Source organism: Erpetoichthys calabaricus, chromosome 5 (genome assembly GCF_900747795.2).
Source record: "Erpetoichthys calabaricus chromosome 5, fErpCal1.3, whole genome shotgun sequence".
Lineage (NCBI taxonomy): Eukaryota > Metazoa > Chordata > Cladistia > Polypteriformes > Polypteridae > Erpetoichthys > Erpetoichthys calabaricus.
Genome location: NC_041398.2, coordinates 200,255,826 through 200,273,239, shown reverse-complemented (window position 1 = coordinate 200,273,239; position 17,414 = coordinate 200,255,826). Strand labels below are relative to the sequence as shown.

General features: G+C 34.1%; 1 protein-coding gene across 3 annotated transcripts in view; it reads right to left on the bottom strand.

Moving 5' to 3' along the window:
• Positions 1 to 355: 355 nt before the first annotated feature.
• The window catches only part of st8sia5 (ST8 alpha-N-acetyl-neuraminide alpha-2,8-sialyltransferase 5), a 134,509-nt gene continuing 117,450 nt past the window's right edge, over positions 356 to 17,414 (bottom strand). For 2 of the 3 annotated variants that reach the window (XM_028802399.2, XM_028802400.2), the window contains 3 exons: positions 13,784 to 13,896; positions 12,892 to 12,984; positions 356 to 5,224 (listed from right to left, as the gene is read on the bottom strand). In XM_028802399.2, coding sequence (XP_028658232.1) covers positions 4,762 to 5,224; positions 12,892 to 12,984; positions 13,784 to 13,896 — 669 coding nt within the window. In that variant the 3' untranslated portion in view covers positions 356 to 4,761. The remainder of the gene's footprint in view (positions 5,225 to 12,891; positions 12,985 to 13,783; positions 13,897 to 17,414) is intronic. The other variant, XR_007935175.1, reaches the window with a different exon arrangement.

Genomic DNA, 17,414 nt, shown 5'->3' with positions numbered 1-17,414 from the left:
AAGATCGGTTTGGCAAGAAACATTTGATGGCAAGAGGAAAGTACAGTAAGCATCGGTTATGTTGATTGATGTAAAGGGTTACACTTTAAAGATAAAAATGGCAAAATATTATTTGTTATTTCGATATAATGAATGAATCTATTGATCATTAAAATTCTTAAAATTGATTTCTCATTTACAGAAGTTTACAATTCAATGGTGTAACCAAAATTATTAGAAATAAGCCAAGCTGCTGCAACACTTTTACACTTTTTTGTCCTCAGATATTTTTCTAGTGTTTGTGTGAAATTCAAGAGATAAAACAGCAACATATGTGCATATGAAGCCAAAAAGAAATTGGGTACGAGAATTTATATTTTTCATTTTAACATCCATTTTTCCTGCATTACAGGGGCAGCAGCATTTAATGTCTATTATGTATTTTCATAACTTGCTATTGATTTGATGACTTCTCATTAATGCACTCAAGTTTTATTGAAAATAATTAACAGATAACAGGCTAACAGTAGTAAACTGGGATTTTTATACATGTAAAATAAAAAAAAATGCAGAATGAAGTAAATGAATCTGACATTGAATATGGTGTGATATGAGTGAGACCAATTTAAATCACAATAAACATTTCCAAAGATCATTTCAAGTCTACCTCATTAGGTAGTCACAGTGATTATAACAGTAAAACACATTTTTGGTGCTGGAAGCTTAAACAAGATGGCTTTTAATACTTTTGTCTAAATATACTAAGGTATAGGGGACCATATGTACTGTATGTCGTTTTTAAAGAACATACATGTTATACCAGAAATTTACTATTTCTATGTATTTGTTTATTGTGTTTATTAACTAAATACAATGTAATTCTATACATGTTACCTGACATTACTTAACAAAGACAGAAACAGATCTAACTAATCTAATGTATAAGAATCAAATGTAATGGGAGCACAACTCTCAGATGTCTCACCAAATAGAGACTATGGCCAAAAAGAGCTTAAATGAAAACAAGAGGAAGAACATAAAATATAAAGACAAAATAAGCAAACCCTGTTGAAGGGTCTCTTCTCATTTGTAAAATTTAATTTGTTATAGAGATGTCTTTTGCTCTGTGTGCCTTCCCTACTTTGCTATCACTAAATACCAGCACATTAGATTTTGACTTGCCTTCTCATTCTTTTCTCACTTCCTCCCTGAAAATGGGGCTTTTCCTGAATTCAGTCACACTTATTCTCCTGCAGTTAAGTAGTCTTTAAACTCCACCAGGGGTTTACATAATTCCAGTGTACAGGGTAGGTCTATGAAATATCATAATGATCAGGTCACAATGTCTTCTTGAAACCACTGTATATATAATAAAAATATAATAAAAAAACAGGCTATATAAGTTAGCTTCCAGTCTGCCCTTTACTCTCAGTCCTGGCTAGCATTTCCAAGGCATCTCTGTTTCATTCTTTTGTAATCAAATAATTCACCTGGAGTAAGAATGGTAGAGATAGAGCTTACTACTCCTCACATAACCTGCTTTCCCACACTGGCATTTTGTGAGCTTTATGATTGTCTAAGTGTACTTTTCTCTGGTCCCTGTCTAAATACTGTTATATTCTCTGCCACCCAGGTACAACTTCTACCAGAGAAAACATCAAGATAGACATGCCCTTATAACAGATTAAAAAGATATCTTTGAAAGTTCACAGGCCCTCTTTTATACTTTGCTTGTGTTACCGTATGAATAAATAAACAAACTGAATAACTACCAACTAGAATGCCAAGGAGATGCCTGGTTCACTATTTAGTCATTTTCATTTAAATATTATTAAGAGCCACTAATACTGAAGCAAGTGCTTGAAACGATGGCTATAAATTACTACAGAAAATCCATGCAAACACTCCAGGATGCAGTGATATAACAGCTTGGCTGTATGACAATGACTCAGGCAAGCTCCATGCCCTGGGCAGAACATTATTTTTTCACTGAGAACACCCTGATACATAAAGAGGAAAATTAGTAAGAGAAAAATGGTGTAATATAATAGGTGTTTTGGTTTGATTAAGTGAAATAGCAAAAATAGCTTTTGTAAAATAATTTAGATTTAATACATAGAGCACTCTTCTCAAGCAAGTTGTTCCACATTGTGCATTCAATAATTTTTTGTGAGAATGTATTTTTTTAAATGCAGATTTAAGTTTAAATAACAAGCTGATAACATCATTTTACTTTTTTTCTAGTTATTAATGCTTCTGACACTTGCCACTTTTAATTTAACTGTAAAATGACTATTCTTTGGACTTTTTTCTAACAATTTTTATGTCCTTCTAACCCAATACTGCATACAATATTTAAGATGCAGCCATTTACAAAAGTTTTATATAGTTCCTTAAATAAAGCCTTGCTCCTTAACATGTGACTCAATGAGGGAGCTGCACAGGTAAAAGGGGTCAATAAAAAGCTTAAACTAAAACAACCAAAAAGGCTCATCATGTAAGACTACTCCAACTGGGCTGAGGCATAGAATGTTTTTTTAATCAAGAACTGACTTTTTTTTTTAATATATCCACTATGTTTTTGACAGTTCTTAAATGAGCATAGAATATGTAGAATTTACCTTCATACAATTAAAAATATAATATATATTTATATATAAATATAACAACATGTCTTCAGACTGCAGAAAACCAAAAACTAATAAATTCTATCAGACAACTCCCTATTAGACATCGAGAGTATATTTAAACACACACAAAGGCAACAGTGGAGAACTTCATATAAAGGCCCAGGCAAAGTAAGCTATATTTATATTAATATGGAGCTTACTCCAAAAAATATATAAATTATTGAATAGTCAATCTATTTTTGGCCTGCTAATGCATTTTATGTTTTGAAGTGTCATGCTTTAAGAGGGTAGACTGAAAATGGGGAGAGAAGAGTAAATGGTCAACTTGAAGAATCATATTGATGGTCATTTGACCAAATCTTGGTAAATTTTTTCTGTGTCTTGTCACTGTTGTACCTTTTTACTTCAACGCTGCTGCCTAATAGATTCTGAAAAGTATCTAAAAGTCTTAGGGAATAGTCTTAGTGTCTTCCAGTCATTTGGATGAAGCCCAGTTTAAAATAAGGTGATCAAGTGTTATAAATAAAGTCCATTAATAAAACAGCAATATATAATTGGCTTTACATGTAAAAACCGCTGGTTATTAGTTAATTTTTATATGCTTTTTCATTTTTTGCAAAGGTAGTATTTATTAAAAAAATAATTATGAAGTTGCCAGTTCTGAATAGTTTAATGAAATATATATTTTCAAATTCCTCTGCAGTTCCTGATGAACAATCACTAGTAATACTGTCAAAATTGTCCTATAAACAGCAAAACAATAATGAGCTTTGTTTTTACACATTCACATTTTACTAAATGCAAATGCACTTTGTATCATTTCAATTACAACCTGAATTTATTTATTTTTTTGTTTAGTCCAGGTTTCTTCCCGAGAATGTTCATCAGTAGTTTAAGATATGGATTCCCAAACACTCTCTGGGGCATACCTGTAGCAGCTTGAAATTTCCTAACCAGGGGTTAATTCCTTGCTTTAAATGGGCTTGTCTTTGCCCACTGTATGTATGTTCTCAAGTATTCGTTACAAAAAGTAGGTGTGAATTCTTATAAATCGATTAGAACACAGGGATTTAATCACTTTTCATGTCCATTTTAATAATTAATATTTTTGTTTTTTGCTACAACTGTTTAAATTTAATTAATATGTAATAGCTGTCATATAGTTTTCTCTATCAGCAATAATTATAGACTATATAACTGTTGCAAATAACAAGCTATAATAAACAGAATATATAAGTGATGTCTCCTAAATGTTTCTGCTGTGAGAAAAAAGAATGATTGGATGAAAAAGACGGACAAATTGATGAACTTTAGCAATCATATATGAATAGCAATAGCTCATTCAGTTTCAGTTTTCCGCTGTTCAAGCAGTCCATTTAAAAATACACACCGTGAAAGAAAATATGGAAGATGACAGATTCTAATATTGTAATCTTAGCAAAACTAATCCACCAATTCAATTTTTATATATAAATCACAAATGTATCTCCTTACAGAGGTCTAAAACAAGGAATCAAGAAGATGCTTCTATCTATCTGTTACCTTGGGCTGCGTTAAAATAATTTACATAGTAAAAAAAAGTAAAATCTATAATCTTCCTGCAAACCTGCAGTGGAAATTGAAGGCTCAGAAAGTGGATGGATGGATTTATGAAAGCAGGAATTGACCAGTGATTAAAAAAATTAGTAGCCACACAAAAAAAATAATTCACAAAGCTTGCCCCAGGAGCATGTTTTGAGTGGATTGTTCTAAACCATACTGCATTAGAAGATGAATTTCTAAAACAAGTGCTAATTGGTTTAAACTGTCATAAACGACTTTAGATTGTAAAATATGAGGTTATTGATTCAATTCTGTGTGATACTGAGTCTCACACTGTAGGTATACTGAAACTACTAGATTATGAAATTGTGTGTGTAAGTTGCTTCGGAGAGAAGCATCAGCTAATTAGTAAAATAATTTTAGTTAAAATATATATATACATATTCTCAAAGTATTAAATACATAATTTTTTTTTGCAAACAAAGTTAAATAGATCCCCAGAGCACTGCTTGTGGAAACATAATATACTGTATTTCTGAAACTGTTAACTTAAAAAACTTCACAAGAAAACATTTAAATGTGATTTAAAAAAAAAGAAAAAAAATTAACATCACCTGCAGACTCCAGTATGGACCTGCAGTATCCCCCTGCTGTGCAGGTGCAGGAAGTTAAAAATCTCATTGGGCATAGCATGAAAGCCAGGCCGAGGCTTGACATTGTCATAGTAATGGTGTGTGATGAAGATTCCTGAGGGGTTCATAGGGAAAGCCCAGAAGCCATAGAGATGCACTTCTTCACAGAGCTCCATAGCTGCAGTGACCAGCATCAGTCCACTGCTTAGTCGCTTGGCTCTCACGCCTTGCATCATCCAGAAACGCTGCACGTTAAGCAGGTACTGTGGATGGAAGTAAAATACAGACTGTGGAGAATCAAAGTCATCCAGCACATACTTAACCCTGAATGAAACCTCTGTGTTGCGCGTATTGTAGAAGGCAGGAAGAACCACAGACGCATTTTCATAGGTCTGAAGGACTTCATAAAAGGGCTTCCTCCATTTTTCTAGCTTTTGGAACCTGAAGAAAAAAAAATCAGTAACCACATTACAGACTTGTATTATCACAAAACAAGTGAAAGAAAACTGGTAAAAAAAAGAAACCACCTTAATATCAGGTTATAAATAGCCATAAAAGAAATAACAGCTTACTATACTCAATTTAATTAACTGATCTTTATATTATTTACTAGAAACCTATAAAATGTGATGCTGACTAGAAAACGTGATTTACTGGCAGTTAATTAAAATTAATATGACTACCTGAGGTGGCGCTTTTATCAGCTTCACTAAACACTACATTGCATTAACAATAAAAAGAGATTTCACCTCATGTTAATATATTTAATACAAAACATTTAAGTCCTGCTCTCGTTTATCACTACACTGCCATGTAAATAAAACTCCTTGAGCACCTTAATTGTTTATGTGTGCTGAGGAATATAAGAATGGAAACCATAAACTAGACTGCTCTGAGATCTCAACTGTAAAATAAAATCACCACTTAATTTGGGAATAAAATCAATAGCCATATCATCTTATATTCATGCTTATATTCTTTTTTTCTTTAAATGAAAAAATGTTTGCAATAATAGAAATAAGTTTGCAATTTTTAATAAAATATTGTTTAAAATCAATAGTCATTTCTGTATACAGTATACAGTACCTTGCTATACACAGCCAACAACAAGGCAAAATTACAGCAGCACAAGACATTAAGGTAGATTTCAAGATACTTCAAACAGAATAATGAGGCACTCAGAAGAGCCTGCAGTGCCCAAACATCAAATCGGAGCATGAAACCAAGTACTGGATGTACTGAAGAGATAAGGGGAAAAGATAGAAAAGTGTTATTTTCAACCCTGACAAATTAAGTCAGAGGCACAACATTGCAGCTGTCCTCATCAGGTATGTGTCTAGAAAAGAATAGCTGGTGAAGAAGGGTAGGAAAGGGGGGAACAACGATATGGAACATGAAAGGAATAGCAGAGTGGGTGTAAAAGGCAGCCATTATAGTTAAGATAGAGAGACTAAAAGTTCAGTCCATTATTTACTATTTCGGTAAAGTTTAAAAATTAGATTAGCTTTTTCTGTGTTTCTTTGAAGGTTGTCTTTGAAACCTTAATATCCACAATAATTTTCAGATTATGAAACCATTTTGTACTATGGTACTGCTACACATTCCCAGTAAGGATTCCCGGCAGAATAGACAGAACAGAAAAAAAAGAAGAATGAAGGACAGAGATTGCAGCTGAATTTTTGTGCACCTATACAGTCTGTGCATGGGCAGCACATTTTTGTCTGTCACAGTACTTTGAAAATGTGAAACTATGCTTGCAAGTATGATATCAAGTTGTGTAATATGACATGCTGAGGTGACAAGATCAGTAACTACAGTTGTTATCCTTTCCATATAGAAGTCATGTAATGTGACAGCGGCTTAACTCCTAAGCAAACAGTATACAGGAATTTCAATATTACAATAGTTAACATTCACATGGCCACGCAGACTTCCAATAGTTGTAACAGATGCTTTGTTTTAAACACACATGGATTTAGAGATATACTGTTTTCTATTGTCACCATATAATTTTTGCTTATTTTAAATAAAGACTGAGCAAGATGAATAGTTGAAGGATATACATGAATATACTAAAAGGTATCAGCTAGCACAGGACAATGACTGAAAAACTGAAAACTAGAAAAGGAAACTCTAATGGCAATAAATAAATGTTTAAACAACATCATTTGCATTCTTCATATAAATAAAAACAAACTATATGTATTTTCTGAATGTGACTGCAAACTAGAGATTTTCTAGCCATCTTCCACAAGAGGTCCTAGTGTAGATACTTGTCTTTATCAAAACAAATTACAGAAACATAAGGTGAGTTTACACTATGGTTGGATGCCAGATCATAAACGTTGTGTTTACACTATAGTATAACCTGATGTACTGTATATAGAGTCTGGGTAAGACTGTTGGTGTAACATGCCTAGCATAGAGTTGCTGGTTCATTAAATGTGCTGTATGCTAAAAGAAGCATCTGTGCTGATAATGTATTTGCACCAGATGGTGTAGACTTCATGCAGCGATGATCCTCTAGCTTGGAAGCCATTTATGTGTTACTCATATTTTCAGTCAGCTTCTAAATTGTACAACCCCTGGGATATTAAAACAAGCGGGTAAGTTACATTAGAAGAAAAAAATCAGGATAAAGATTATTTCTAAATTTTGGATTGCTTAGATTATGAGCCTACACCTCAGCTGGTAACTTTGAAGGCACACCAGTTCTGTCCATAGATCATCATGATGTAGTTATTTTACACTTTTATTTTTGGTAAGGCTGACAAATTAATTATATTATTATACATTATACAATTAATCTTAGATTATGGGATTTACAACCCTTAGCCTTATGTCTGATAAGAGCAACTGAGCTAAGATTGTTTTTGATAATATCCTCTAAAACTAACCAACAAGCTCAGGGACCTGTGTAAGCACTTCATTGTGCAGCTGGATTTTTAACTTCCTGACAGGTAGACTCTAGGCGGTTTGAATGGTAGGCGACATTTCATTATCGCTCACCCTCAACAGTTCCACAGGGTTGGATACCGAGTCCACTGTTCTACTCCCTCTACACATATGACTGCACAGCTGCACATGACTCTAGTATCATTGTCAAATTTGTTGATGACACAGCTGTGTTAGGCTTGATATTTAAGAACAATGAGCAGGCTTACCTGGATGTAGGGCCGAGTCTGTCACACTGGTGTCAGGACAACAGTCTACTCCTGAATGTCGGGAAGACAAAGGAGCAGACTGTGGACTTTAGGAGAAAACAGCAGAGGCACTGCCATCCCCTCAGTACTAATAACTCCCAGTTAGAGAGAGCAGATGGTTTCAGATGTCTACAGTAGCTGTCCACATCAAAGTAGACCTGACCTGGTCCAAACATGACACCTTGGTAAAGAAGGCACATAAACATCTCAAGGATTTCAAGCTTCCCGCCCAATTACTACAGATCTTCTATAAATTCACCACTGAAAGTATCCTTACATGAAGTACTACTTCCTGGTTTTTGAACAACACACAGCAGGACAAAAAGCTCTGCAGTGAGTGATGCAGTAAGCTGAATGCATCACTTGGTGTGCACACCTTACCTTTGAGGACATCTACACCAAGTGATGTCAGGCAAGGGCAAAGAAAATTACATGCAACACCAGCCATTCCAACAACGGCCTCTTTTCTGTGTTGTGGTCAGCTAAACGCAACCGCACCCTGAAGGCCATTTCAGAGAGACTGAGAAGGAGCTTCTGACAACAATCCATCCACATCTTGAATAAAAAAGTGTCTAGGAATGCATGATGACCTATTTTTAGCTCCTTTACATTAAGTTATTAAGTTATTTATTTAGCTATTATTTATGATTTATCTCAAATTTATAATTCTACTAATGAATTTGCTATTATAAAGTCGCATACTATTGTATTATTGCTGTTCTTTAATATCCTTTTTAAAAACACAGTCATTGGAGCTGAGCAACTAAGCATTTCACTACTTTATGTAAAATTGTATGTGACAAATAAAATTTGATTTTATTTGGTTTCAATAAACACTGTAATAAACTTTATTTAAAACTATAAGGAATATGGAAGAAATACAGTATATCTACATATTTTATCATATTAGACATAATAGACATTTCTTGCAAAACTTTTTTTTTAAATGGTGAATTTTAATTCTGCAAACTATATGAATGGCACAAAGGAAAACAGTATTACAATAAAAGATTCTACTTTAAGTGCATCTAAAATCAATAACCAGTACTTGAAATTCACAAGGGCTAACACAGCATGTTACTTACATATGTAATTTAACAAATCATATCTTACTTTTTTTTACACACCCCACAAATGTGTGCTGCATCCTTAGTGTCACCAATCCATTGTTAGAGGGGCTTATATTAGTGTTCACTTGACTTTCTATAATGTTATTTACCAGAATCTACTACATTTTTTGGTCTCTATGCACTTCACATTTTAAAAAAATATGGGAGTACAGTATTGTAGTAGGTAACACCTCACAGATCCAGAGTCCCAGGTTTGAAATCCATGGCTTGCTGTTGTCCCTATATTTCTTAGTACTGTGGTTTTATTCCCATATCCCAAAGATGTCCATCTTATGTTAAGCAGAGATTTGATATTGTCACTGTGTGAGTGTGAAGCTATGTGTGTGTTTATGTCAGAAGGCAATATGCGGGACTGACACCCTGACCATGCTCTGCCCAATGACCCTTAAATGGATAAAACAGGGTCGAAAATGTTATACTGCTTCAGAAACTGTTTCTATTAAAAGCTTTTGCGTGGGAGGAGAAGAAACCTGAAGTAAGACACATTAGGTGTTACCAGTTTTTATTTTATCTTTACACTCTTGCACTACATTTTGTCTTTATTATCTGGAAGCATCAATGTATTCCTGATACAACTATATCCAGATCCTCAAATACCACCTAATTCCTCTGTGGCGATTAGACTGAGCTCTTTTTATTCTTCCATCAACTGCCTTTCAGGGCTCCCATAAATTCCTAGTGATTTTGAACTCAAAGGTTTGTCCGGGCTCATCAAACACAGTGGTAGGAGCTGTAAGGATGATCACATTAACCTCATACTGTGGCAAAATAAACCGTTTTCTTGTAACAGCTGAAGCATGCAGACCCACCATCTGGCATCATGCACTGACGCATACAAGGCTGTCAATTTTGGTTTGTCTACTACCAGGAGACCGCATGCTCAAAGAAGCCTATTTCAGCTATCCCACAGGCAGTTGGGAAACTCTGATTAGACAACTCACTGATTCAGAGTGTCCTGAACATTCTGTACCCTTTCATACTAATTTTGCTTGATTTTCTTTTTAAATTACTTATTTTTAGTAGTCCAACATGGGCACCTATTAGTTCTACAAATGTACTTTACTATACCGATGTCTAAAAGGGAACATTCAGCATATATGATTCAGTTTTATTATTTTATATTGTCCATTTTATGTTTATTTTACACATACTTAATATATAATGGATCTTAAACAGAGTATTTTCTCTGGAGTCATAAAAAGTATAATCTTTGCTTTAAGATAAAGAGAAAAACTGACATCCATCCATCCATTTTCCAACCTGCTGAATCCGAACACAGGGTCACGGGGGTCTGCTGGAGCCAATCCCAGCCAACACAGGGCACAAGGCAGGAACCAATCCCGGGCAGGGTGCCAACCCACCGCAGGAAAAACTGACAGGATTGCCATATTTCTTAACATAAGCTCTTCTTGTACTTGTTGCCTTTTTTATCACACAAGTCTAGTGTCTTTGCAAAGCAGCTCACTGCTCATTTGTTTTTCTTTAAATATAATTTACTCTTTTAGTTCTGGATACATTCCATTAGAGTATAGACACTACTGCATGATGTTTCACAATGATATATAAAAATTAAATAAAAAACACAAATGTTGAGACAGAGCTAAATGTTCCCAAAAGAAATTTCAAAATTATAAAAGTAGCCATGAAGAACATGTCTAGTTTAGTGCCTGCCTTGAACTTCTGGTATAGGCTCTGCATTCACAGGATATTAACTTAAGAGTGTTTACAGTATTAATACTATTAATAATAACTATAATATTAATAAAAGTGGGTGATTGATTATGTATTGTGATTACTTAAGGAACAAAACATGGAATATTAGTGCAGTGTTTCCAGGAGAGTAGTTTTGACTGTCTGGTTGCTGTGTTTCTCTTCGCTGACTGCCACGGTTTAGCAGGACCTCTACTCTGGCCCTAAACTTCTCATTTTGTAAGTTTTTCATTTCTTTTAATTGTGAATTACTTTATCTTTTTCGCTCTAAGAATTGAGCCCAAGGCTTCACAGCTTCTAACTATGATCATTTAACAGGGTGTTCTAATGACTATGACAGCTACCTGAGGCCTAATAAAAGAACCAGCACTAGTATTACATGCTTTCTCATTGAAGACGGGGTGTCAGATTTAACAACTATAGTCGCTTAATCTCATTGCCTTGAGGATATCAGATTACACAACCCTGAATCACAGGGGATGGCAAATTACACAACTCCATGCAGACATTTCATCACATTTCCAAAGTATCGCAATCTTGACACATTCTGATAGTGAAAAACATGATGCTATTATGAAGTTTTACCAGCTATGGTCAATTTCGTCACAATGTCTGCCCTTCTCTTTTCTTTTTACAATTCTATTATGGCATGACAAACATGAGCACCACAGAGAATTGCCCTATTTCTATTTGCAAAGCCTAAAACACCCTTGTTTTCTCTTTATTTAGGGCTGCGTTGTATGCATTTTACTTTCGGTTGAGACCACATTGGTTGTTAGGTCTTCCACATATATGAGCCTGCCCCTATGACTTAAGACTAAATCAAATCTTTAAGTCGTTAGGATCAACAATATCGTCTGAAGCTAGATTATAATTTGTATTAGCAATAGTGCCTAGAGTTCATATTTAAAATACTACTTTTAGCCCTGGAGTTATATTTAATAGTTAATGTTTTCTTTTTTGTTTTCTCTTTTAGTGTATTATTTTTTTAATATTAGTTAATTTAAAATTATTTCATTTGATGATTAAATGATTAAGTACTGTGTTCATATGCTCTTCAACTATTTGGAGCTACCAGCTGTGACGTTTCACCTTCCTAGTTCAATACGTTCACGTGGGTTTGTGGTTAGACTATTCGGAGAAATATGAGGTCAGTGATGATTTATTATTTGGTCTTCAAAAAAAAGCAGTTACTGATAAACTGTATTTCTCATGGAAATAAAAATCAAAACAAACATTGTTTTTTTTCTCTTGGATCTAAATGCAATTCGATCAAAATAGTGACATTACATTGGGTAGCTTTATTTTTTCCAAATTACCTGGGATTTGTAGCTTTGAGTTCATAAGGCATTCACATGCAATTTCTGACTTAGAAATTTGTTTATACCATCTGCCTAATAGCATGTGAATGCAGCATCATTTTCTAGTTTAATGATTTTCCATACTTTTATAAAATTTTCCACTTAACAGATTAATGACTAGTTCATTTTATTAACAATATCAACACTTATTTCAATATCTCCAGAAGTTGTAATATCTCTTAGTACGGAAACAGATAGGAATGGGAAATGCAAAATTGTGCTTGCTGGTAGTTTGGAGGTGAGCAAGCAGGTAAACCACTGCATCAGAAAGGTGGGGCTTAAAACCTGTGGAGATAGGTCCACATTTGTTTTGTTTTGTTTCCTGTTTAACTTGTAATTAGTGTTCTCCGTTATGTATAATCCTTTTTGTGTGGATTATTTTCCATAAATACACCTTTTTTACATCCTTGCTATTATTCTGCTTATAATAACTTAATACATGATGTGTTCTCCCTTACTGTCTTTATATAATATTGGTATACATAATCTTGGCAATCTGTGTGAATTTGAAAATATGTACTGGATCCTATGCCTGCCCAGTATGAAAATGTATAAATCTATACATTCAATTAAATTAAGTGTAAAAATACACCAGATTTAATGGAATGTATAGCTAGGTCAGTCAAACTAAGAGATACTCTATGTAACTCACTGTTATGTCTGATACAGCATGAAAACATGTGCAAAACGTCTTATTACAGTACCTTTCAGTGATTATACTTGGATTGATTGTCACTATATCAGTTTTGTATCCAACATCTATTGCATACTTGTCAGAGATAGGAGGTAAGTTACACCTGTAAGAGAATGAAAGAAAGTTATTTGCTGTTAAGGCACAAATACTATGAGGTGCTTGAAGCAAGGCACAAAAAATTGCCTTCAGTAATTTCAGAAAATTTCATCCATGGAAAATCTTGTCAATGAACAGTTCATTGCAACCAAATCTGGATAGCAAAAAACGGTTTGAAATGGAACCTTGTTAAGAAGTAGTAGTAAGGATAATTTCTGCACATAGCCGATGTCATGCTATTAGTGTAGACTAATTTTTCCATTCCATATTTGCTCAGTGTTGATGTTTATGTGTTCACTATAGTAGTGGATTGTTAGGCAGCAAAAGCACCAGTCAGAATTAAATGGACTAAATGATATTTTCCGCTGTACATTTCCGCTGATGCTCATGCCATGTGTTTTACTGTACAATCAGCACTGGCCATCAGAGAGTTGTAAAAGATGTGAAGAATGTTACTACCCACATTAAATAAACACAGTCTGAGAACAAAGAGCCTGCTCTGCCCTTTCAACTATAGTTCCTCTGTGTTATCAAACCAGTCCAATCTGTCATTGATGTGGACCTCCAAGTACTTGTAAGAGTGCACCATTTCTACACTCACTCCCTGATGTGTGACTGGACATAGAGGCTGTTTGGCGTAGCAAAAGTCAACAGGAGAAAATAAACGAGAGTGCCCAATAAATTCCTGGCCAAACATTACTTTTCATTTCATTAGGCAAAAAAGTTAAGAAAACTTAAACGAAAGGCTAAGGTTTGACACTTACTAATCTTGTTTTAAATTCATTAGAAAGAAACAAGGCAGTTACCTAAAGACGAAATTAGCTGAATCAATCTCCTTCCCACATTTGCTGTTCTTCAAGATTCCACCATTTCCAATTACTGCACATTTCTTGAATTGGGATCGGGAAAATGGCATATCCTTAAATTGTCAAAAAAGAAAACATTTAACATCCAGCTACACCTTGCTTCAAACAAGAACACCTAACCTATTAAGTTCAATGCCATGGATTCTATGTGCAATGATTCTTGGGATTTGTTCACACTTCTTTTGTCATTCTGAGGCTATATATATTTTTATAATGGTTATGCTTATTTTCTTTCTGACAGGTAGTGCAATTTTGGCTAATTTTTGCGATCAACAGCCATGCTGTTGTTGTTGGTGATGCTGATCTTTATTTTGAGTTCTAGCAAGTCCTACAGCTTCCCATTTTACTGAAACAAGCTTGCTTTGGGGTGATATCTGCTTTGTGGGCTATTTTTGAAGTTCACACCCTTTGCTCTGGTGTGGAGCCAAAGAATTCATAACAGAACTAAATAAAAAGAAACAAAAGTATTTTGCTACTCTTTCAAAAAAATAATACGTTTTCCTAATTTTGTTTATTGTTAGTTGTAATCTTTGACACTATTGGTCAGTGACAATTGACTTGGGTCTTGTAGTGTTCTGTTCAGTTAGAATAAAAATGTGCCATTAACAACAAGAGGGTTGTTTTGTTTAAAGAGGAACCTTCATTTTATAGAGTTAATTTTCTAATGTGTTTTACAAAAAACTATTGGTTCTTAATTTTATAAAGAAACAAAATTATGATTTACTTCAGAATAAGGTGTTTTGTGCTATGCAGTTAACAAGCAACAGCACTTACTGATACACCAAATTGGATGTTTTAATTACAGTCACAAAAGGCTAGAAATGATACTAGCAGCAGAAGCTAATTCTGGATAGGACATCACTTCATTGCAGGACATATTTGTGAACAGAATCACACTCACTTCTTCCAGGTCCATCTAGAGTCAGAAATTAACCTAACATGCACCACTTTTAAAATAAAGTATAATTTCCTAATTGTATAAAACTCATATAATATTCCAATTGTAAAATTACTATGCATTAGTAAGTTGCCTTGCAAGTCACAACACTAGCACAGTTGTCTCACAGAATACTGTAGAATACTGGGCTTGAATCTTGGACTAGTCTGTCAGAAAAGTCTTTGCATATCTCCATCTCTACGTGGATTTTTTGAGGGTACATTAGAGAACCTCTCAAATTCCAAATTGGTGGCTCTATACTGGCCATATACTAAGCATTGAAACATCCTCCAAATCTAGCCTTCTCCTAAAAATCTTAAAAAGCTTGCTCAATTTAATAGTCTTTTTTCTTTTTTTAATATTTTCTCAAAACATACTGTATATTCAAAATCAACTACACTCTGGTAGCATAGTCGGCATCTTGTCATAAACATACATAAAGGCTTCTTAAGGCCATCGGACTGTAGCAGACTTTGCTTACTCAAAGTGTGGGTTAGGACCATATTGTTCCTTTATAGAAAAGAGGAAAATAGGAACAGCCCTTTAAGGTAAGTGGGCACTGCTTTTGATATTTAAGATTCCTTGACATTACAAAGAGTGTCTGAAGTGTATTCTCCTTTCACTATACATATAGTATTAGACTTTTGAAAATGCAACACTGTAGCATTTCCCTCAAACTGGGGCTATGTGTTGCTCCCTTTCAGTCAGAACTCCTGCCAACTCCCTTGTAGGTCTGCTTCTCATCCTCTATGGCATTCAGTCATTCATTATTGGCACATGCTGGTTGCCTGATTTCTACCACACTGACGGACATTCCCTGCTTCTCTCTCTGTTTTATAGTGCTATTGAGCTTTGTGACTATTCAATACCTTTTCCTCCTTAGTTGGAATCTTGCCCACTGAACAAACAACTATGATTTAAATTACATAATGGCAGAAACTAAGGTAATAAGCTGCAAATTCCATTCTGCTTTTTGTGTAATATATCTCTTAGAAACATTCAGTGGCTTATGGTTACTTTAAAAAACAAAATCAATTGTACTTACAATGCTTATAGTTGACAGATTATTTGGAAAAAATTCTACTAAACCAGGCCTGTCACAGTGGCCACAGCAGTTTCTAGTTTGTACCTAATCAAGAATGGATAAAATGAATTTTTAAACCTTTAAAATTAATTTTTTATTCTTTGTGTTAAAGATGCAAAAATATTTAGAACTTTGTTATATATTTTGTGGTTGTTTCATACATGCTCTCTCATTGAGTTATATTGAATTTTAGGCAGATAGTTGACTAGAATTATTTGCCTTCATTTTTCAGAAAAGATGACCAATTAATGGCAAGTGCAAATAGCTTTCTTTCAGTATATTAAATACTGTTGGAATCTGTGATACACTGGTATGTACATTTGTCTCAGAAAATGGGTATTTTATCAAATTTCTGTCAGTTAAGGAGGGGCGGAAGGAGTTTTGATGCTCCCGGACATCCAGCTGTCTTACTAGCATATGCATGGGCAATAGGATTCTGGCATAAATTATACATCTGTCAAACCATGTATACAAGGGCTACTATAGAAACCGATTCTAGTATTTCATCCAAACTGCATGCTCTACCTTTTGCACTGTTATCTACATACTGGCATCATCTGCAGATAACAAAAAATCCTTTGATAAAAATGTCTTTGAATTTGGAACTAATACAGGTGGATTTTGATTAGGTATCATTACTGTCAAGCAGGCTTAGAAAATGGTATGGTATGATTACTGTCTAAACCACCTTCCAACTACAACATGAATGGTATCAACGCATACAAAGACAAATATAGACATTATTACCGTCACTACAAAAACAATGTGAAAAAATACTTTCTTTTTTCCATTACTTGCATATTGAATATTTATTCCATTATATTTTGCCTTATTTTCTACAACTTACCCCCTTTATCTACTACAAAGGCAGCAATATTACACAACCTTACAAATAAAGTAGTATAGTAATTTGAAAAATATATGTAAGCCTGCCCACAACAACATGAGCAGCATTTATTTCTATAGCACATTTTCATACACTAGATGTAAGTAACAATATGTCAAAGTAATAGTTATAAACAAAGAAAATCAAATTAAAATTAGGTAAGAATAATAATGAATAAATAACACATAAGAAAAAATACACACATATGATAGATATATGTAAAATTAATACAAAGGTCCTTATAAATAGAATTGTTTTTTAAGTCTTTAAAGATGAATCTGATGACAAGGTCAGACGGCTGGGACAGCAGAAAAAAAAAATTCCAGTTATGCTGGAGAAAAAAAAACAAACTCTTCAGGGGTTCCACGGCTAAAAGATCACCCAGTCCAGATCATGCTATCTAACATAAATGTTCCTAAGTAGAACACCACCACCATTGGTGAATATTAAACAACATTGGAACAAAGTTTTTGTACTCAAAATCACAGATAACAAATTAAGAAAAAACAATCCAAATTAAATATTCATCCACATTTTGTACAACATGCGGATTAATACAGAAGTGTACACAGTACATATCTCTCTAAGGTTAGATTTTCTAAAATCTATCCAGAATTAAATCTTAACTGCGAAATGGTCTACCAGACACACACCTCATGTGGTC